The 20,532-nt window shown below is 40.6% G+C and overlaps 5 protein-coding genes across 6 annotated transcripts; 3 read left to right on the top strand and 2 right to left on the bottom strand.

The window, feature by feature from the left end:
• Positions 1-198: 198 nt before the first annotated feature.
• Positions 199-2,378, top strand: LOC102203099 (zinc finger protein 239-like). 2 transcript variants are annotated; one of them, XM_005745359.2, is made up of 4 exons: positions 199-485; positions 591-709; positions 1,109-1,214; positions 1,315-2,378. In XM_005745359.2, exons 1-4 carry the CDS (start codon positions 209-211, stop codon positions 2,205-2,207), a joined length of 1,395 nt encoding a protein of 464 aa, XP_005745416.1. In that variant the 5' UTR covers positions 199-208; the 3' UTR covers positions 2,208-2,378. The 2 variants fall into 2 exon arrangements, with proteins under 2 accessions (XP_005745416.1, XP_005745415.1); XM_005745358.2 differs by having other exon boundaries at positions 1,312-2,378.
• Positions 2,379-2,463: 85 nt separating this feature from the next.
• On the bottom strand, positions 2,464-5,004 carry LOC102202817 (zinc finger protein 45-like). Its single transcript, XM_005745357.1, has 4 exons — positions 4,648-5,004; positions 4,321-4,457; positions 4,108-4,213; positions 2,464-4,021 (listed from the first exon to the last, which is right to left on the bottom strand). The coding sequence occupies exons 1-4, from the start codon at positions 4,916-4,918 to the stop codon at positions 3,327-3,329; spliced, it is 1,209 nt and encodes a 402-aa protein (XP_005745414.1). The 5' UTR covers positions 4,919-5,004; the 3' UTR covers positions 2,464-3,326.
• Positions 5,005-6,132: 1,128 nt separating this feature from the next.
• On the bottom strand, positions 6,133-7,891 carry LOC102202520 (zinc finger protein 572). Its single transcript, XM_005745356.2, has 4 exons — positions 7,398-7,891; positions 7,243-7,315; positions 7,040-7,142; positions 6,133-6,840 (listed from the first exon to the last, which is right to left on the bottom strand). The coding sequence occupies exons 1-4, from the start codon at positions 7,691-7,693 to the stop codon at positions 6,152-6,154; spliced, it is 1,161 nt and encodes a 386-aa protein (XP_005745413.1). The 5' UTR covers positions 7,694-7,891; the 3' UTR covers positions 6,133-6,151.
• Positions 7,892-8,143: 252 nt separating this feature from the next.
• pgls (6-phosphogluconolactonase) lies at positions 8,144-11,114 on the top strand. Its single transcript, XM_005745355.1, has 6 exons — positions 8,144-8,229; positions 8,557-8,841; positions 8,930-9,037; positions 9,117-9,218; positions 9,907-10,047; positions 10,799-11,114. Exons 2-6 carry the CDS (start codon positions 8,578-8,580, stop codon positions 10,943-10,945), a joined length of 762 nt encoding a protein of 253 aa, XP_005745412.1. The 5' UTR covers positions 8,144-8,229; positions 8,557-8,577; the 3' UTR covers positions 10,946-11,114.
• A 314-nt stretch (positions 11,115-11,428) lies between these two features.
• colgalt1a (collagen beta(1-O)galactosyltransferase 1a) lies at positions 11,429-20,510 on the top strand. Its single transcript, XM_005745354.1, has 12 exons — positions 11,429-11,811; positions 15,239-15,349; positions 15,457-15,574; positions 16,122-16,256; positions 16,350-16,554; positions 17,034-17,153; positions 17,319-17,395; positions 17,521-17,627; positions 17,726-17,858; positions 17,935-18,062; positions 18,165-18,371; positions 18,851-20,510. Exons 1-12 carry the CDS (start codon positions 11,588-11,590, stop codon positions 19,116-19,118), a joined length of 1,833 nt encoding a protein of 610 aa, XP_005745411.1. The 5' UTR covers positions 11,429-11,587; the 3' UTR covers positions 19,119-20,510.
• The last annotated feature ends 22 nt before the right edge of the window (positions 20,511-20,532 follow it).

The raw sequence follows: 20,532 nt of genomic DNA, 5'->3' as shown, positions 1-20,532 counted from the left end.
CTGACCGGTTACATCCACCGGAAATACGTCACAGTTGCAACATTTATTTGGGTCCCGCTTTGTGTGTATCGTTACCTCAGATTAGCTTGATTAGTTACGTGTTCAGCCAATGAGCGTTTTCGTTTTCTTTGCTAGCTAACGACATCGCACGTTGGATTTTAAGCATACTTTCTCTGAGCTGTTTGTGTCGTAGCCACAATCAGCAGCCATGGCGAGCCGCCGCTCTTTTCACTCGCAGCTCTCGTCCATCATGGAGACGATGGCCAGGTCTGCTTTGAGCCAGGTCTGCAAACTTGTGGACGAAGACTCGGCTGAGCTGCGGCAGGAGCTGTCTCGGCTCCTGTTTGCAAATTCAGCCCTGGCAGAGAAAGTAAACAGCCTGGAGTGCAAGCTGACTATAGTGAGAAGCGACGCCCCTAGTTTGTGCAAAAGTTATCGCAGTGTGGGTGTGCAAACTGTGTGCTTCAGAGACGAGGATGCTGCTGGTAGCTGAATTTATTCGCAAAAGCAAATCTGATTTCGTGATCGCCATCACTTTTGTATTTCGTTGTGTGTTTATTTCATACTTTTATTGTTTGACCTTTCTTTAGTGCCTGGGCCTCCCACCATAGAGGGGATCTTTGGGAAAGATTGGTGCATGAATCTATGGAAAGACAGAGACCCGTACAGTCTGCAGAGATACACAGACTCACCACAGTCCCCTGATAAGGTGAGAACAAGTTAGACTCGGGTATGACGTATTTGCTGTCTTTATGCCTATGAGCAATTTATAACAGAGTTTCCAGACAGGCAACATATATAAATGGTTTAATATAGAATACTGATTACCAGGGTACACACATTCTGCTTATGCACATTGAAAAGCAGACCTTATTTTAAATGTGTTTAATAATAAAATGTAAACAAAGTAATGCTAAACAATTCATTTGGAATAATATGGCATATTTATGATATTAAAAAATCAAAACACATGCACATCTTCCACAGCATCTTTTTGTTTTGGTTTTATATCAAAATCATCATTAGTTACAACTGACAAAGCATTACTGTTACAAACATATTGCTGTATTAAACTACAATTTAGGATCGGATGTTTTCTGTTTTGTAGTCTGTGACAGCACTATCTGACCAAATAACTGTGACTGAGATCAAAGAGGAAGACTACGAGGGGGATGCTGTCAGTCGCTGCCAGCAAGAAACGCTCAGCACAGAAGGTAAGTGAGGGAAGAAGAACTTAGCCAGGGGAATATACCCTGCAGATGTAGCAGCTTTAGTAGCTTTTTCAGTGTTTGAATTTTTGCTTTTGTGCAGCAGAACATGAAGACAGCGTGGCTGAGGAATCAGAGCAACTTTCTGTTGGTTACACGTTCGATGGCAGCACTTGCAGTCTGTCTTTTGATCAAGATGGGGAACAGGTTGTATCGGTGGGTGGTATTGAAGAACCATCTGTGCAGGTGGTATCCATCAATGATACAGAAGAAGCTTTCAGCACTCATATCATTCCAATCGAAGAGGATGACAACGATGATGATGATGATGTTCAGTTTGTTCAGGAAAGTCAGCAGGAGCCAGCAGTGAACACTACTGAAGTTGCGCCCAGCCATGAGGAGCAGCAAACAATGCCAGTAGACAGTACAGAAAAAGACTCTGCTGTGGATAAAGAGTCTCACGATGACTTTAATGTGCGTAACACAGAAACTTCCAGAAATCAAAACAGAGAGAGATTTACTTGTCAAATATGTAACAGGACATTCTTTCACAAGGGCACTCTAACACACCACATGAAGTCACACAAGTCAAACTTTTGCAGCATCTGTAAGCAACACTTCCCACACAGGAACAAGTTAAACTCACACAGCTGCCTGCCTCCAGTGCCATCTCACAGAATCAGTAAGTCGTGCGAGTTGTGCGGGAAGAGCTTTGCCAACCCATCAGCTCTGAGGATTCACTACGTTGTCCACACAGGTGAGAAACCCCACAGGTGCAGCTTATGTGGGAAAGGGTTTACCCAGAAAGGCAATCTGAAGTGTCATCTGCGCATCCATACGGGCGAGAGACCGTTCCGCTGTGTTAAATGTGGGAAAACCTTCACGCAGAAGGTGAACCTCAACCATCATTTAATGGCACATAGAAATCGAGAGGTTGTAGGCGAGAGGCCCATACCTAGGAGACACGTGAAGAACATGATAGCAGCAGTCAGTCAGTAACAAACTGAAGTAACTTATCAACTTTGACGCCTCTTCTACGGTTTTAAAACTTTAGCAAAAGGATAGTTAATGTTACGTCTGTAATAAATTGTAGTCTATAGTGTTGTGCTTAAAAAGTCTTGTATGGAAGAAAAATATTTTAGTAGTTTGGTGTTTTGACTTTACAAATAAAATGCAAATGTTTACATTATGATATAATTTCTTACATTTTCTACTTTTTAAAATTGCTTTTTTTGTTCAAAACTCACAAATTTGTCAGTTTTAGTAACAAGGTTTATAACGATGAACATGCATGTGAGTACAAAGGGGAGGAGTTTCAGGAACAGATTTTTCTTTGGTAAATATAATTCACTGCGCTGGGTCAGCGTAGACTGTTCAGGGCAATTATTACAGGAACATTTGTTGTAAATCTCCGTTTGGACATTAAGACAGTTCAACACAATATAAATATTTATTTCAAACAGTAACACTACTTGATCTTGAAACTTTTTGGAATTCATTCAAATATTATATGACAAACAAGCATTTTTTTTTAAATATCAATAACATTTTTTTTCAAAGAAACAATGTATGTTGCCTAAAAATAAGTCTAGGCATATGTGGAATATAAAACATGACACAAACTGATTTAATCTACTTCTATTTTGATGTGAAGAGGTAGTTTGAAGGTTTATGCTACACATGTGCAAATCATGGAGAACCTGCCTAAAGTAATTATTTTGCCACCAGCTTGGGCAAGCCTTTTGTGGTCTGAAACATGAGGTATTTAAACATGTTACACGTGCATGGATGAGAAGCCAGCAAAGCTTTTTTTGTTTTTGTTTTTTCATCATGGATCAGAAGTTCTCTCTCATTTTTGATCATTTCCTTGTTAAGCGTGATGTGAAATGTCTTGGGGACTCCAACCTGTCAAACTGAATCCCATCAGTCTAATGGCTCATTTAAAAAAGGACACATATTTTCCATACTGTTGTTGGCTGTTGCTGAATTTGCATTTGTAACAAAGCTAAAAGCGTGCCAAAGAATGAGCAGTAATGATAACCACATGGGCATTAAAGTTGGTTTTGTAATAGAACAAGTATTTCAAATCTTCACAATGTTTTTAAACCACGTTGAGGGTTATATGGACATGTTGGCAGATGATGAGCAACTGTGGGTGATACTGAGAGCACTTCTGTCAAAAGCTTCTGGTTTGACCGACAAATTGAAACACTGGTGGTGATTTAAACCATACTTGTACGCATAACATTTCCCACAATCCACACAGCTATAAGGCTTTACACCCGTGTGTGTCCGGATATGTATATTCAAAGAGCTTTTCTGAGAAAAACTTTTTCCACAGTCTGGACAGCTGTACGGCTTTTCACCCGAGTGCACACGTTGGTGCAGTTTCAGGTACGTCTTCTGTGCAAACCTCTTTCCGCACACTGGGCAGCTGAAGGGCTTCTCGCCCGAGTGTCGCCTAATGTGGACTTTCAGGCTGCTTAAATAGTTGAATATTTTTCCACAAAATAAACACTCAAACTGTTTGGTTGGCTTCACCGGTTTTTCCTGAAGGTTGAGTTCTTTGGTTGCGTTCATGTGAATACTGTTCGTATAGTCTGAGTATTCTGTGGCAACTGAAGGAGGATTTGTGTTGTTAATCAGAGCGCCCATCGCCGCATCGTCTATTAATTTGTCCATAATTGTCGGCTGTGCGCGTTGCTGTATTTCACTGTCAGTCGTCATAGAGAAGTTGTTCAATTCCCCCGAGTGAAGTTGGAGATCATCAACAGATCTTTGAAGCATGCTGTCCTCTTCAAACATCCCAACAACTGTTAAAAAGAGAGCCACTGTAAACCAGTACACACACAGGACGGGATTATGACTTGTGTTTGGTGTCTTTTTAATATGCACTTACTTTTTCTGTTGTCTGTGAGCCTCCTCTGCTGTCCAATGGGATAATCGTCAAACATCTCCTCCTTGACAAAAATCAGATCAGGTTCTCTTTCCATCATATTGATTGCCTACCAACAAGAAATGACAAGTAGCTATGAACACGGCAATCATTCAGCTAGTTTGCTGCTTGTTACAAATACAAAACTTAAACCCAGACTGCAACTGATTCACCAACCGCAGCTCCCATGCTGGTTGTAGCGGCAGTCTCCACTGGTTCTCTTCTTTGAGAGGGCAGCTTCTCTTCTCTCCACAGGTCCATGCACCAGTCCTTCCCAAAAACTCCATCAATGGCTGGAGCAGGTTGGTGCTGTTCTGGAAGAAGAGAAACATGCAACATTGGGACTTGCTAGAGAATGATGATCACCAGTATGCAGAGCAGAATCTCAGAAGAGATTATATGCAATAAAGCTATTCGGTCCACTGTAATTCTAGCCCCATACTATAAATATCATGCAGGATGTGGAAGCCCCCTGGTATGTACCAGTCTGCACCGATTTCTTACCTGCAGGGTGCCGATCCCGGCGACTGACGCTGTTGTTGACGTGTTCGGGGTACGTCTGTGCCTCCCTCGCTGCTCTCAGCTGGACCTCCAAAGAGTAGCACCTCTTCTTCAGCGCCTCGTTCTCCGTCTTGTGCAAGGATATCTCGGTGTGAAGGACGGAGGAGCACTCATCAGCCAGGTTGCCTATTTCAACCAGAGCCGCCTTTGTTAGCTTATCCAGAATAACGGCCAGCTGCGTCCTAAAACTGCGGTTTGTGGTGTCGCACATCATTTCGTCAGCGAGGCTCAGTATTTGGAAATATTGAAACGATTCTCAGCGTAGGAACGCAGCTCCTTTAATCAAATATGAAATGTACAGCTGTGCCGCAAGGAATTGTGGGAACACGCTTTCTTCGCCCCCACCCCCAAGCTGCTGAAGACAACACAGTGGAAAATTCAACGCAGCATTAGAATATGTTTTCTGCCTGCACAGATGTTTTATCTCCCTATTATAACAATATATGTGGAAATAAAGACATCTCTTTAAAATCACACCTTATTGCCAACCTCTCCACCACACTGTCCGTGCAATTCACAGCCCTGCGATGGCAAGGAACCACTGTGAATTCACATACAACGAGCAAAGTATAACAAATAAATGTATCTTTTTATTTTATTCTCACAGCGTCTGTACTTATTTAGAATATACACAGTAATGTTGAGCGCCCTCTCTCGGTCACTGTTAAAATCTGCAACACAACTTTGTTGCCAGCATGATAAGTATCGGTGTGACTTTTAGCAAAATGAGTGTCACTATGAAGAACATTCATTCATTCATTTTGTGATTGTTAGTTAATAGTAGAAACTGGCATGATAATAGTTTCATTGATATGGCTTTTTAAATCACTCTATTAGAATCACTTCCCTCTAGTGGTAACAATGAAGCACTTTAAAATCCTTAATTCAGATTTTTTTAAGATTAAGAATATTTTCTGTTCAATTATGATTGTTTTGTGAATGGGTGATATAGATGGCATAGTGGTCCACTGGATAGCAATGTTTCCTAACAGCAAGAAGGACTTAGATGGAGATCCACCAACCTTCTTACTCTGAGTCAACATTGCTAACCATTTCTTCACCGCATATAGTTATTATATAGCGTACACACAGCATATATCTGTATAGCTAATTTAATTAACTAATATAAACATAACATTAAGCCCACAATCTCAGATGGGTATGGACAAGTCACAAATTTCTGTTGTGGGTCTGAACCATCTCAAGTAATGCCAGCCCAAGGAAAATGCTGTCAAATGCTTTACTTGTGTTTCCCTGACTTAAAAATGTAAATATGCAACTGTGTAACTTAGAGTATTTTTTTTTAAAACCACACACACACACACACACAGTAAATGCATCCAAAATATTAAACCATTTGAAAAGCAAGCATCAAAAACTCAATTCTGGAACAAATATAACTTTATTTTCCAGAACAAAAATACAGATGTTACATATGATTGATGTCTTAAGAGGTTCCATTTACAAATGTCCCACTAAACATTGGTGCACTGGAGTCACTACCATATACATTTGAAGTAGGATCAAGGTGTACTGCGAGGTGTTTTTTCAGATTGCAGTTCTTTGTAAAGCCTTTGCCACATTTGATACAAACAAAGGGTTTTTCTCCAGTGTGTGTACGCTGATGCATATCGAGTGTGCATTTCTGAATAAAGCCCTTTCCACAAACAGGACAACGATACGGCTTCTCCCCAGTGTGCGTACGCTGATGTGTATACAGGTGTCCTTTTTGTGCGTATCGCTTTCCGCATAGTGTGCATCTGAACGGCTTCTCCCCAGTATGGCTTCTCTGGTGTATTTCAAGCTGACTAAAGCATCTGAAGCTCTTGCCACACTGCAAGCAGCCAAACCTCTTAGTGGTTGAGTTCCTCAAGTTATGAAGCTTCATATTTCTGAGCACACTTAAGCTTTGGGAGGTTATATTTTGAGCCAAGCTTTTCCCAACTTCTAGGGTTGTGTCGGCAGGTGTAAGCTGTGGGTTCCAGTGCGTTTCCCTCCTCACTGTTTCACTGAGAGATGGCAGGGAGCTTAGAGGCACAAAGCTATCAGTAAACAGTGGCTGCTGGTGGTCTGCAATGTGTTTGGGACGCTGCATCACATTTGGAGCCTTCTGGGCGTCTGTGACTGTTTCTCTTCCTGTTGAAAGTAGACGTACAAGTTAAAATTCAGATTTTCTTTTTGTAGAAATGACCTTGATGATAGAAGGTTTAACAGTTATGACAATTTAGTACAACTATGATGAGCAGAAAAGTCAAATCCAGCATGGTTACTGAAAGTCCTCGTGAATTTCACATACAGCTGTGCAATCCGACATAATAAGCAAATTTATAGTCACTGTTTTCAGCTGTCCTGTCTTGTTGAGTGTTTCCATTGTCCACCTCACATGGCTCCTCTTTCACCACTACCAGTTCTGGGTGCTCTTTGGGTTGGTTTGGAAGCTGATAAGACAGGGGGGGAAAGGGCATTGATTATAAATATCAGCCACAGAGTAATCAGCTATGATAACAAGAAATAAATGGCTGGTTATTGCAGACTTACTTCTGTTGCAGCATGCTCTTCACCTTGATGCAAACTGCCAGTCTCAGAAGAAAAACTTTCCCACGGGATTTCACTAGGATGCAAAACACTGAGATTAAACACACCAAGCAAGGAGAACACAGCAAACAGCTACATTCCATAATACACATACCTACCTTTTAATTTCAAGTCTTGTCCTTTCAGTCTCCAGTACTCCGTTTTCTAAACCGTCCCTTCCAACTAAGCTCACTTCTGTCGCATCCTGCCTGCCCCCCTGTGCCATATAAAGCAGCTTCTCCATCAGCTGTAGTTTCTCTGTAAGCGAGGCGATTTCGTTGCGCCCGCGAGTTATCTCGATCTTGAGCATCTTCGACTCGATTTCGACCAGTTTGCTTATTTCCATTACAGCTGTTTTGGATAACGCATCCATGATGGAGACGAGCTGTGTCTGGAAAGAGAAGACTGTCGACATGATTTCTGTTTGTTTTGTTTTGGCTTTCCTGTCACGGTCCAGTAGTATCACGCGAACGACCTGACGCTGTCACGGGGGTCTTAATGGCCACAGCAAAGATGTTGTTGAAATGTAATGCAGGAGAAAAGCTGCATGTGCATGCCTTCGAGGTGCGCGTGAGTGTCGCTCCAAAACTCGAGTGGGGCTGAAGTGGGTTCAGTGTTTCCATCTGTCGGCTGGGAGGAAACATTGCAATTACAAACAAAACTTTAAAATTAGCGCTAATGTTGACAAAGAGTCCTGTTTTGACATCAGGGATGATTGTTGATCTGTAAAAGTTACCACAGCTTCCGGGGCGATTTGCTCATTGCAACCTACGTTTACTTTTTAACGCCTTTGTTGTTCGGGACTACGCTAACCAGAATGCAGCACGTTATCAATCGGAATGTGATTGGTGGGTGAAAACTCGCTTCAGGAAGCAGTGTGGTGAATTACATTTGCCCATTTGCCAACTGAAAATCCTCACGATAACCTGCCTCAGAGATTCCAACTACAAGGTAAATGAATGTCACTATGAGGGAACTCGTAGAGGTAAAGGTTGCCCTGCGAGGCTGGTTGGTTTAAGATGCGATGCTTTGTTGCTCTTGCGTTAATGGCTTTCTTTTTCTTTTCTTTTTTTGAGTGGTCTAATCATAAGACAAGCCAATTAAGTTTGCTCAAAGTAGTGCAAAAATAACAGCTTCACAACAGTGTAAAATTAAAAATAAATTAAATTAAACGACTGAGTAAATCACATTTACAGAGATAGCATGATGGCTTGCAAAACTGTTTGGTAACTGACTTCCTTATATGTTGTTCACTTTTCTTCTTTCTTACTTTGTCAGTCCTTCTCACAGAGTGTAGTCATGGCTGGAAGGAGAGTCCTAGTCTTCCCCTCATCAGCAGAGCTTGGTCCAGTCCTGGCCCAGCTGGTGACTTCACGGGCTGAGAAGGCCATCGGCTCTCATGGCAGGTTCACTCTGGGACTCTCTGGAGGAAGCCTTGTGTCCATGCTTAGCAAAGAGCTGCTTGCCCTGTCAGAGCTGGACTGCAGCAAGTGGTTGGTCGGTTTCTGCGACGAGCGCCTGGTTTCCTTTGACGATCCAGAGAGCACCTACGGGCTGTACAAGGTTTCTTTGAATTGGTGTTTGTGTTAACATAAATGTATGTTGCTCTGTTACAGTTGGATGAACTGCAGACCTTTTCATCTTGTTGCAGAGTCAGTTATTTTCCAAGATCAACATCCCCGAAAGTGGGATCTTGACGATCGACTGTTCTCTGCCAGTGAACGAGTGCGCTGAGGATTACACGCGTAAACTGAAAGAGGTACACAGCAATCACAGGCTTTTAGATTTTAGTGTCTGCAGAATGTTTACGTCATTATTTTCGCTGTTAAAACACACAGGTCTTCCCAGATGATGACTTCCCTGTGTTTGACCTATTGCTGTTGGGAATGGGGCCTGATGGACACACCTGTTCTCTTTTCCCAGACCACCCTCTTCTGGAGGTGAGGGCTCTTATTCTAATGAACAGTTGTCTTCTACAATAGATCTATGTTGAATTATTATGAAAAAGAATGAGTGCAGATACAAAATTACAGCTTTTTTAAGAAAGGAATCATTTATAGTTCATTCAAAACATGTGTTTTATTTTGTAACACAATATGTCATCGTGATCCTAAAAACAATGTTTCGTGCTCTTAAAATGCATTTTGGGCGTTCTTCTAAATATTATCTCTCCGTTATTTTGTATAAAAGGCATATCAAGCACATTTGACTGAACTCTGGCACAGCATTTGTGGAAGAATGCCTGAGTTTGCTTTTGGATGTGGTTTCCTAATTAGCTACTCTAAGAAAACAATGTCTTCCCCCTGCAGTTTTCCAGTCACCCTCTCGACAATGCATGGATAATCACTGGGTTTTATGACAGCGCAGTTTGGATTTTATGGTCTTCATAGCTATCCTTGTTAGAAGTCTGAAAAAGATCTGTCTCATGTTACATTATCCAGTTTCCCAGACATGTATTAAGCTTCGTGTTCAGCTCCAGTGGAGAAAAAAAAAAGCTTTTTAGCTTAATCCATGTCTGAGAAACTGAGCCTTCATATTTGCTAGTTTAAAATTATACGCTTTTGGTTCTCATATTGTCACTTTTGGTGCAATGATTAGTTATTGCCTTTGGGTGCACCCCATATTCAGGAAACCAAGAAGATTGTGGCTCCTATCAGCGACTCTCCCAAACCACCGCCACAGCGTGTAACTATGACTTTCCCAGCAGTGAACTCTGCACGTTGTGTGGCTTTTATATCAACAGGAGGAAGCAAAGCACCCGTTTTGAAGGTAACACTTAGGGGTGTCTGCTGAACATACACATCTCAAATTCTGAATCTTAACACCCTACTATTTCCATAACGCAATAAATAAACTTTGACACTGATGAGACAAAAATGAGACGCACCAAGAAACAAGGGTAATTTGGTTAGGTCATGTGACTCAATATTTATAGTTGAAAGGAGGACTGGGGCCAGAAGAAACACTGATGGGACTAAATAAGCCAGAGATGTGACTTTGAGCAGAAATCATTGCATTTATTCATTTATTATATTTTTATACAGTAATCTAAAACTAGATGTGAAAACTAGATTTTTCAAAACATCTGAAACAACTTTTGCAAACTTTAAAACTAACAAATTAAATAAAAATATAGAGGCAAGTTTTTAGTATTTGTTTAGTAAAAATGTAATTACAACTTGTTGACGAGGCTCTGATTATCATGTTTATTGAGAATCTGGATGTTTTCAAACAGTTGTGTGTTTTTGTTGACAAATGCCCAACAATATACAATCTATAAAATAATAATTTAAAAAGTTAACTTTAAACTAATAAAAACTAAACTAAAATATTTTCAAAGAATAAAAAATGAACAGAAATAGAAAAAATCTGAAAATTAACTGAAACTTAATTTAAAAACAAAGTAAAAATGGAAAAAAAAATAAACTAATTAGAAAACGCTAAACTGTAATAACCTCATGCTTTATAGTTTTGTGTTTGTGCTATTGTAGCACATTAATTTCTCTCTTTTTATTTGCAGGAAGTGTTGGAGGATGGAGAAGCTTCACCGTTTCCAGCAGCACGAGTTGTCCCAACTAAGGGCGAGCTGTTCTGGCTTGTTGATGAACCAGCAGCTGCCTCTTTAACTATCCAGGTAGAGAGGCCAGGCTCAGGAGCCAAGCTGTAGATCTGCCTGACTAATACATGCAGGGAGCTCAATGAAGAGTCTGGAAAATAGTGCAGTTCATTCCTCAATCAGTGAAATGTTTGTTTGCGTGTGTGTGTGTGTGTGTGTGTTTGGGGGGGTGACGACTGTGGGGTATTGTCAAGGTACCTTTATTAAACTTTAAGCTCTGCTTTGTGTTTTTTTTGCTCATGACTCATGTGTGTAACAGTGCATGTTCAGACACTAGAAACTCCATTCAGTTGTTCAGCAGTATATTCAACTGTGGTGTGGTGAACATTGCAACATTGCAATGGGTATACAGAATATAATTTTGATTAAAAGACACACAGGTTAACTTGTGTATTTAAAAATATCTTTTTCTTCTTTTCCTTTTTTAAAGAAAAATCCATTCATTCGAATTGGGCATTTGCCCTCGGTGTTTCCTGTGCTGCAGGGCCTGTATTAGTCCACCCCCTTTACCATCCAAACAGATCCCACCCCTTTAGAGATTAACCTCGCACTGCTTTTACATCGGGGACTGTAGCACAGACTTTCCCTATCTGTGATGACGGCAGAAAGTCCAGAGATATTTCTCTATAGCCCCCGACGAGCCACAGTCCACTTATAAATTATCATTATTCTATTCCATAATTTGCTATCGCGATGCCCAGGCTCGCTGGCCTCAACGACGCCCTGCTCCTCCTGCTCCTGTCCTGCTGCAGTCCTGTCCGGGGATATTTTGCGGAGGAGCGCTGGAACCCCGAATCTTCACTCCTCGCACCCCGGGTTCTTCTTGCCCTCATTTGCAGAAACTCCGAGCACTCATTGCCGTATTTCCTGGGTACTATTGAGCGCCTCAACTACCCGAAGGACCGTATGGCACTGTGGTAAGTTGTTACTGGGTAATGTTAGATGTTGCAGACTGTTAGGCAGCAAAAAGTGAAAGTAATTCTTGTTTTTGCCACAGGTTTCTTACAGAAAAATAAGTACCGAAGGATACTTTTCTGATTGATTAGATCGATTAGCAGGAAAGGGAAAGAAAAGGGCTGGACCCGCAGAGATTGTCGGGGGTAACAAAATGGCTTTGGAAATAAGCGAAGTGTTGCGCAGAGATCATTCCGTCTTTGAAAAAACAGCAAAAGAAAATGTAAAAAACTCAAGCATAATACAAGAACGAACAAATGCATGAGTACAAACCAAGGATATAAAAAGAAATAGGCAATATTTTGCAGTCAGGGTAGGGGACAAAAGTGAGCACATCTGCTCATCAGGACAGTTGTGCGTCGAATTGATCTGTATACGTGGATGGGAGTGAACGACCGCATTGACCACGAGGGGAGCTGTGTGTTGTGTGTGATCTAAGATACAAGCTCTGACACAGTGCTCCACAAGCATACCGATGCCTGATACATTAACAATAAACGCAAAACAAGTGTCTGCCATGTGCAACTGAGTTTGGATTAGCACCATGAAAATTACCTGACCCATGTAGTCTGTTAGTAAGAGGCACCTTCCGTCGCGAAATGTTACATCTCAGGAGAAAGAAGGCAAGTAAGGTCAAACCAGGACATTATAGCTATCAAATCCCATCACCTCAGGGTTCAAAGTTTCACGTTTTTCTTTTAATTTATAACATATCTTCATCTTTAAGCTTATTCCAGTCTTCATGTACCAAAGCCTACATCTTCTCCACTTCCTGAGTGGAAGTTAAACAGAGATATGCATCTGGCAATACAAGTCCCTGTTTGCGAAGTGTTTTTCTGACATTATTATGTGTTAAACAAATCACCTAATAACGACATTCTAGACAATTTATTGATTACATTACAATGAAGTGCTAAGTAAGAAAAGACGTTATGGTGCAGTTTGATTATTAAGCTTCTCCTAGGTAAAGGCCAACCTTAGATAATGACTCTCCGTGATAAATGATTATGGAGGCTTAAACTCAGTTCTCTCTTGATGGTTCATTAAACATGTTTATGTAGACCACATTTTAGACCTAACATCTTTGCACCCTCTCCAGAAAGTATGACTTCCCAAGCTCCTTAGTCATCTGTCAGTCAAGTAAGTGAAGGAAAGCTATTTTCACCCTATACTTAATCAACATGCTTGAACAGCCCACCTGCACTTGTATCCTCAAGCAGTTTGAATGACTACCTGGTGGGCTCGGAGAGGCGTGGTCTTCATTCGCTATCTTGATGAGCAAGTTTCACCTTGTGCAGGAGTAAGAGTGTCTTAAATAGGGATGGGTATCGTTTAGGTTTTATCCGATACCGGTGCCAAATCGGTACTTTTGAAACGGTGCCGGTGCTTAAACGGTGCTTAAAGAATGGAGAACACAAACTTTGTCCAAAAACCTCTCGTGTTCAGCTGTTTTGTTTTGTTTTTTGTAAAAAAAAATAACAATGTTAGCCTTTTCTGCAGCTATGGGGCATATATGGTATCACTCTCGGCTGGAAGCAGTGCTTAAACAATGGAAAAACCCCAACTTTTTTCCAAAACCTCTCATGTTTAACTGTTTCCCACTTTTTCTTTGGTCATTTTAGCCTTTTTGTCCAGGGTGAAGGGAGTATCTGCCATCAAACAAGAAGACAGCCGCATGTAGCTATGATGATGTTTGCTAGTTCACCTTACCTGCATTAATGTAATAACGTGGTTAGCCTACTCAACGTAAATTACACTCGGACAACATTAACCTACTCACGCAGAGAAGAACGGCTTCTGCTGCATCATCATCCTCATCATTTCTGCTACACTGGCAGGGCTAGGGGCCAGGACTTTATTCTTCGGGTTTTTGGGGGATATTGCTCCGGTCCGATAACTGGCAACCCACCCAACGTGCACGGTGTGAGGTCTCGCAGCAAGCTATCAAATACGGCGCATTTCTCGGCTTTTAAAAAAAACGCTATGCGTCGCCAGGTGTTTCATCGGATTCGAGGTGTTACCTCCTTTGACAGTATCACAGTATCAGCTTAAAGCACTTGTTGCTGCTGAGTTTGCATCTTTTACTGTGAAGTACAGCCAGACTTCTGACCGCTTCGCCTTGGACATTTTTAATCTGTAGCTCTGCTCTAACTGAACGTACGTACCTGGCCCCGCCTACTATCCTGGGAAACGTAAAATGATTGGCTAGAAGTGTATCACAGCTCAGGAAAAAAAAGCACCGAAATAAAGCACCGAAATGTGCGCTGCTTTTCGGTCTGGTTACTACCGTTTATGTCAGAACCGGTGCCATCATGGCACCGGACACCGGTACCCATCCCTAGTCTTAAATTCCTTTTTTTGTTTGGTAGTTTGTAAAGTCTTGTGTAAATATGTTGGCGGTAAGGACAGTGTTGTTTGACACACATTAAATTACATCTGGAAAAACCAAACAACTGTGTGATCTTATAAACACTATACAATTTGCAGCTGTAATTGAAATCTTTGGCGTCTTATGCCAGCATTCCTACACCGCTACAGAAATAATAGCTGATGTGGAAGTGGCACACCGCTCCTAAATGTATGTTTACAATGAAAAAGTGACATAGGTCTAAACAGTGTTCTTTAATAAGCACTTATTTTATCTGAGCACAAAAGGGAAATGGGAAAGACCGACAGCTGGAGTGACTGAAAAGTGTTTTAGCAAGGAGCTGCAGTGTTTACACAGATCCATGGGGAATTTCCATGGAAATCTGTTCTAGTGTAAACCCAGGGCCAGAATACAAGCACAGCTGGCTGTAGAGCAGGTGTCTGGGGACAGCAAATCATGTTGGCCTACATGGCCAAGAAATGAATCCTGCGGGTATTGGGTTATTCTGGAGTATCATTTCTAGGCTTTTCATCCTCGTGTAGAATTAGATCAAACATGCAGGCAGTCTAACTTGGGTTCATTTGCCTCACGCATAGCCTAAGTCACTTTAAACAATTTCCTTCTCTGTCTGTTGCAAACAGAGGTTTCACTTCTGTAAAGTAGTTTCCGTACTGTTATCGTTTTTTCACATTTCCTTTATACATAACTTGTCGATGCTGACCTAAAGTTTTTGGTTTTGTTTTTTTACAGGGGGGGGGGGTATTGCTGGTGTCCTTTACACTTGTGTCACTTCCCGCAGCTTGTACATAACGCATTTACAAAAAGTGAACACAGGGCTATTGTTATTTGAACCTTGGTTTTGTCTTTCACTCATGCCTCAACTAGAACTCAGTTTGGCACCGCTGCCTACAGTCAACCACTGTTACAAATTTCTTCTCGTTGTTACAGTTTTCCTCCTTTTACCTAGGTTCTTGATGAATGCACTTAATTCTGATAATTTACATTTTTTTCTGCATTGACAGGGTAGCAACTGATCATAATGAGGACAACACCACAGCCATTCTGCATGACTGGCTTGTAAAAGTACAGAAGCTCTACCATTATGTAGAGTGGAGGCCAAAAGAGGAGCCCAGGTTTGTTATTTTAAAGATGGAATTGTATAATGCTCAAATGGCTCACAGGAAATTGAGTCAGACATCACATGAAATGAGTTTAAATAATACTGAAATATTTTGTGTAGAAATTATGAAGATGAGGAAGGTCCAAAAGACTGGACAGATCCTCGTTATGAGCATGTTATGAAGCTTCGGCAAGCAGCGCTGGAGTCTGCTCGTGAGATGTGGGCAGACTATTTTATGGTAGGTAAATAAAACTACTCTTTACAGTTACAAAAGGAAGCCGAATTACACTCAAAATGTTGATTATAAACACTGGGCCTCACTATTTTTAACATTCAGTAATAAAAGCCAAAGAAAAAGTACAGAATTGGGACCAAAATGCCACCACAACTGTAATTGTGAGGGAGACCGACTGTTAAAACTTTTCCCAGTTATGTTCTATTTCTTATGGTTAAAGTTCATCTTTCAGTCTAGTTCATCTGGACACTTAAATCTTAAATGCACATTTCTATTTGTATTCACCAGCCTGGCCCACATTGTCTTGTTTCAGCAGGGTATAATTTTGAAGTGAAGTCTATCCAAAATTGCAATAATTTCGTGCTTTTAATCTTACATCTAAACTTTCTCTCTAAAAAACAGAATTGTAGTATATATACTGCTGGTCAGAGATCACTCACTTTTAGTTACCCCATTTATCCTTCGGGAGCTGTTCAGCATTTCTTCTCAAGAGTTTTGTGTACAGTGTGTTATTCATACACTAGCTGTTTTTCTTATGCTCCTTGTGCAGCTGGCAGATTGTGACAACCTCCTCACCAATTCAAATGTGCTCCGGGGGCTGATGAAACAGAACAAGACTATCATCGCGCCGATGCTTGACTCTCGTGCAGCCTACTCAAATTTTTGGTGTGGAATGACTTCCCAGGTACTGTCATGATCACTGAGAAAACCCCTTTGTGTATGTCAGAAAGTTTCAATAATCTCTGTAATAAACAGCCTAACAACTCTCATCCTCCAGGGTTATTATAAGAGGACGCCTGCCTACATACCTCTTAGGAAGCAGATACGAAAGGGCTGTTTTGCAGTTCCTATGGTACACTCCACGTTCCTAATAGACCTCAGGAAAGAGGCCTCCAGGCAGCTAGCCTTTCACCCACCACACCCAGAATACAGCTGGGCATTTGATGACATTATTGTGTTTGCTTACTCTGCTAAGATGGCAGGTAATTTGATATTATCCAACTTAACCCTTGTGTGGTGTTCGTATTTTTGTTACTCAGCCAGTGTTCATGGGTCTGGTGGACCCGCTAGAGTTTTGGCTTTCCAAATTAACACTATCAAACAATTTTATGTTAAATTACTCAACAGATGTTTACTTCATCCCAATTACAAGACATATGAACAGCAAACATGGTTAATTTTTTCCCTTTACCTTTGTTAGATCACATTTATGAATTAATGTGCTTCTCGTTTTTCTTTTATATAAAATGTTATAAATAAATCAGTTATAATCAAGTGGAGTGAGTGGAAAGACACAACACATTTACACGTGAAAAAATAATTAATTGTTTAATTTTTCTTTTGAAAAAAACTGAACACGGGTCTCACAGACCCGAACACCATACAAGGGTTAAAATCTACTTATTTTTATCATAAATAATGTAGCTTCAGATTAAGTTTTCCTATTCTTTGTTCGCTACAGAGGTTCAAATGTTTGTATGTAACAAGGAGACCTATGGATACTTCCCTGTGCCACTACGTTCCCACAATACTTTGCAAGATGAAGTGGACAGTTTCTTACACACTGTGTTAGAAGTTAATGGTGAGTGGCTGAGAGCTTTACTTTTGCAACACCCTCACTCTTAACCACTGGCTTATTTAAGTCTTAATTCTACTCTCTTCTGCTTCATCTAATGGTAACTTTCAGCATGAGTTTCTAAATATCATTTATACCATTTCTGCATCCATCTTCCCTCTGACTGTGTAGTGCGAAATGCCCCAGTGATGCCATCCAAATACATAAGTGTTCCTAGAAAACAACCTGACAAAATGGGCTTTGATGAGGTAAGAAGTGATGTGAAGATGGAATCTGCAAAAATGGCCGACTTTCTGTTTCTGCGCTGAAATTCTCTGCCTGCTGTTGAAATCTATAAATACATTGATTGGTTCCACTGTTTACCTTTGTGTAGGTGTTCATGATAAACTTGCAGAGGCGGACTGACCGCAGAGAACGTATGCTGAGGGCACTGCATGAGCAGGAGATTGCTTGTAAAGTTGTTAATGCCGTGGATGGAAAGTAAGTGATGCTTTCCACTTATATACTAATTAGTAACTACCACTGACTGGCTCATCTTTATTGTCATTTTGTCACATTTCTACTTCTCTCTATTTCAGAGCAATGAATGTCAGTGAAATTCATGCTTTGGGTATCCATATGCTTCCTGGATACAGTGACCCTTATCATGGTCGTCCACTAACAAAGGGAGAGCTGGGATGCTTTCTTTCCCACTATAACATCTGGAAAGAGGTAAACCCCTGAAGCCAAGAATTTGAATATTTCCAAACCAGACGGATGTGTGACTTAAAGATTTCTCTGGCCTTAGATTGTGGAACGAAGTCTCCACACATCTTTAGTGATCGAAGATGACCTGCGCTTTGAGGTGTTCTTCAAACGTCGCTTGATGAACTTAATGAGTGAGGTGGACCGTGAAGGTCTGGATTGGGATCTCATGTATGTTTTTCCTTCCTTCATAATATTTTTTGTCATTCCCACAGAGTTTACAAATTCTTATCAACTTGTCTTTCTGTGTTTTGTTGTTTTTTCTTCTTTTAGTTATATTGGTCGAAAGAGAATGCAAGTGGCTCACCCGGAGAAAGCAGTGCCAAATATACACAACTTGGTGGAGGCAGACTATTCATATTGGACACTAGGATATATGATATCATTACAGGGTGCCCAGAAACTTTTAAAAGCAGAACCATTAAAGAGGATTTTGCCAGTGGATGAGTTTCTTCCTCTCATGTACAATAAACACCCTGTGTAAGTGTTAACACCAGCAAACACAAGACCACACACACACATAATATATCATGCATTTCAAAGGTTTATAGGTAGTCTTAAGAGTGCAAAAGTTGAACATTTCAGATTTATCTTAAAATGTATTCAGTTTGTATTTCCTCAACGGTCAAAAGTCTCTCAACTTATTCCATTATCAGTGCTGGCTCCTAGATTTGAACCCTGACACAGTTATATTTTGTACATCTGGGCACAATCTGAATTCAATTTATGACACAGAGACTTGAGTCACCTTTTAGAGATATTTTAAGGAATAGTCATAGAAGTAAAATACACCAGATCTCATCTGATGAGAACTAAAACTGAATCTGTGTTAAGACATAAAAAAATACTAAGAAAACTAACACTAAACACTAGAAACAACATTTCTAAAGAGTTTTTCAGTGCACTGTGTTTCTATTCAGGAGTCTTATCTTTCTTTCTTGACCTTTCCTACTCTCCAGATCTGATTATATGGAACAGTTTGAAACCAGGGACCTGCTGGCATTTTCCGCAGAGCCTCTCCTTGTGTATCCAACTCACTATACGGGCGACCCAGGATACGTGAGTGACACTGAGACCTCCACTGTGTGGGACAATGAAAAAATCCGCACAGACTGGGACAGAGCACGCTCAGGAAAAAGTCATGAGCAGGCTGAGATCAGCACAGAGGCACAGAACTCAGATGTGCTCCAGTCTCCTTTGGACAGTACAGCACGGGATGAGCTATGAGAGGAAGTCACTAAGAGCCTTGGAAAAATAAAAAAAAAAGGTCCATAAAACGCACCACATTAGTTTTGTAATCATGTTTAACCTTTGATCACTTTGATTTTGCATCAGATCAGATGTGGTATCAAAGAATATAGAGAAGTTTAAATTATCAGAAGTGAAAAGTTAAAAAGGGATCATGCATGTCATGTTTTCTGCTGTCGTCAGCTTGTGGTTTTTACTTTATAAAGGCACTAGACTTGCCATTTGGAATGGCATTTGCAGTTCCCACCTACTCTCTGTCATACAGAAATAATGTATACTGGTAAAGAACAAAACTGGACTGCTGCGTTTCAGTGGTGCTAATTTGAGATTAGACTGCGTTTTGTAGCCTTGAGAAATTAATGAATTTGGCTACAACAACAACAAATCTGCACCAAAGAGCAAAATAAAGACGTCTTAGATCAACCTATGCAAAACCTATGAACTTTTGGCATTTTGAATCGTTTTGTTTGTTTTTGTTAAATTTTATAACAGTGCTTTTTTAAAAAAAAAATTTTAGTTGGTCATTGGACGGTACAATAGAACCCTGTAGCAAATTTCTATCAAGGTGACAAAATTCATAACCAAGTAATTTAATTTACAGAAATACTGAGGCAGATTTACCACCAGTAAATGTTGCTGTTTTGTTTTGTCCTGTTTGTTTGTTTGTTTGTTTGGTTGGTTGGTTTTTTTACTCTTGTAGTTCCACCAACCACCTCTTCATACAAATAGACGTGAGACAAGCCACCAAACACACTGGTGTTTCAACTTGCCCACATCCAAATGCACATCAGCCATTTTATTACCTCTCTCCCACAGATGCGGTGCTGGTACCCATGCAAGTTCTGCCTTAGTTTTTGGGTTTTTTTAGAAAGAGCTCACATTTATGTAGCAGACTTTGAAGTATTTTCCATGTCCATAAAGTTATGGCGCAGTGTGGGCTGCATCTATAAATTACCTGTGAAATTTTTGTGGTTGCCCTTCTTTTTGCCAATGATTGTTCTGATTTTGGGCCCATTAGTTTTGTGGCGTTGTGAATACATTTGTCTTTTTTGGCAGAAATTCTATCAAACAGGTTCTGGATTAAGCACCAGCGCTGCATCGGTGGAAAAGAGCTGTATTGCTGTTCCATCTCAGATCAGTTCAGTGTGAATGTTGAGCATTTTGATTGTGGTAGATTTTATGAATTGTCATTACATAAGATAAGTGTAGATCATCATATTTCTCACAGTATATTTATTGTGTCATGGTTTCCCTCATCACATACACAGATCTCTGATGAAGCCAGTTTCTGTTGAGTCCTGATGGGAGTTATTCACTCACTAAGTGTGCACAAAATGTTAGTGGTGCTTGTACCGACAAAAAATAAAATGTTTTCTTTTTAACAGGTTCGACT

This window comes from Pundamilia nyererei, unplaced genomic scaffold (genome assembly GCF_000239375.1).
Source record: "Pundamilia nyererei isolate P.nyererei 1_Seehausen unplaced genomic scaffold, PunNye1.0 scaffold00158, whole genome shotgun sequence".
Lineage (NCBI taxonomy): Eukaryota > Metazoa > Chordata > Actinopteri > Cichliformes > Cichlidae > Pundamilia > Pundamilia nyererei.
The sequence above is the reverse complement of the archived record's forward strand: the minus strand, read 5'-3'. Positions and strand labels throughout refer to the sequence as shown.

What these genes read in the sequence shown, in the direction of transcription:
- LOC102203099 (XM_005745358.2), top strand. Translation starts at nt 209, where the DNA reads ATGGCGAGCCGCCGCTCTTTTCACTCGCAGCTCTCGTCCATCATGGAG. An exon ending in CAGAGACGAGGATGCTGCTG is followed by an intron (nt 486 to 590) that starts GTAGCTGAATTT and finishes ACCTTTCTTTAG; the next exon opens with TGCCTGGGCCTCCCACCATA. An exon ending in CACCACAGTCCCCTGATAAG is followed by an intron (nt 710 to 1,108) that starts GTGAGAACAAGT and finishes TCTGTTTTGTAG; the next exon opens with TCTGTGACAGCACTATCTGA.
- LOC102202817 (XM_005745357.1), bottom strand. Translation starts at nt 4,918, where the DNA reads ATGATGTGCGACACCACAAACCGCAGTTTTAGGACGCAGCTGGCCGTT. An exon ending in CCGGGATCGGCACCCTGCAG is followed by an intron (nt 4,458 to 4,647) that starts GTAAGAAATCGG and finishes CTCTTCTTCCAG; the next exon opens with AACAGCACCAACCTGCTCCA. An exon ending in CAACCAGCATGGGAGCTGCG is followed by an intron (nt 4,214 to 4,320) that starts GTTGGTGAATCA and finishes TCTTGTTGGTAG; the next exon opens with GCAATCAATATGATGGAAAG.
- LOC102202520 (XM_005745356.2), bottom strand. Translation starts at nt 7,693, where the DNA reads ATGTCGACAGTCTTCTCTTTCCAGACACAGCTCGTCTCCATCATGGAT. An exon ending in ACAAGACTTGAAATTAAAAG is followed by an intron (nt 7,316 to 7,397) that starts GTAGGTATGTGT and finishes TTTGCATCCTAG; the next exon opens with TGAAATCCCGTGGGAAAGTT. An exon ending in AGACAGGACAGCTGAAAACA is followed by an intron (nt 6,841 to 7,039) that starts GTGACTATAAAT and finishes TACTTTCAACAG; the next exon opens with GAAGAGAAACAGTCACAGAC.
- pgls (XM_005745355.1), top strand. Translation starts at nt 8,578, where the DNA reads ATGGCTGGAAGGAGAGTCCTAGTCTTCCCCTCATCAGCAGAGCTTGGT. An exon ending in CAGACCACCCTCTTCTGGAG is followed by an intron (nt 9,219 to 9,906) that starts GTGAGGGCTCTT and finishes CCCCATATTCAG; the next exon opens with GAAACCAAGAAGATTGTGGC. An exon ending in GCAAAGCACCCGTTTTGAAG is followed by an intron (nt 10,048 to 10,798) that starts GTAACACTTAGG and finishes TTTTATTTGCAG; the next exon opens with GAAGTGTTGGAGGATGGAGA.
- colgalt1a (XM_005745354.1), top strand. Translation starts at nt 11,588, where the DNA reads ATGCCCAGGCTCGCTGGCCTCAACGACGCCCTGCTCCTCCTGCTCCTG. An exon ending in TGTGGGCAGACTATTTTATG is followed by an intron (nt 15,575 to 16,121) that starts GTAGGTAAATAA and finishes CTCCTTGTGCAG; the next exon opens with CTGGCAGATTGTGACAACCT. An exon ending in GGTCTGGATTGGGATCTCAT is followed by an intron (nt 18,063 to 18,164) that starts GTATGTTTTTCC and finishes TTCTTCTTTTAG; the next exon opens with TTATATTGGTCGAAAGAGAA.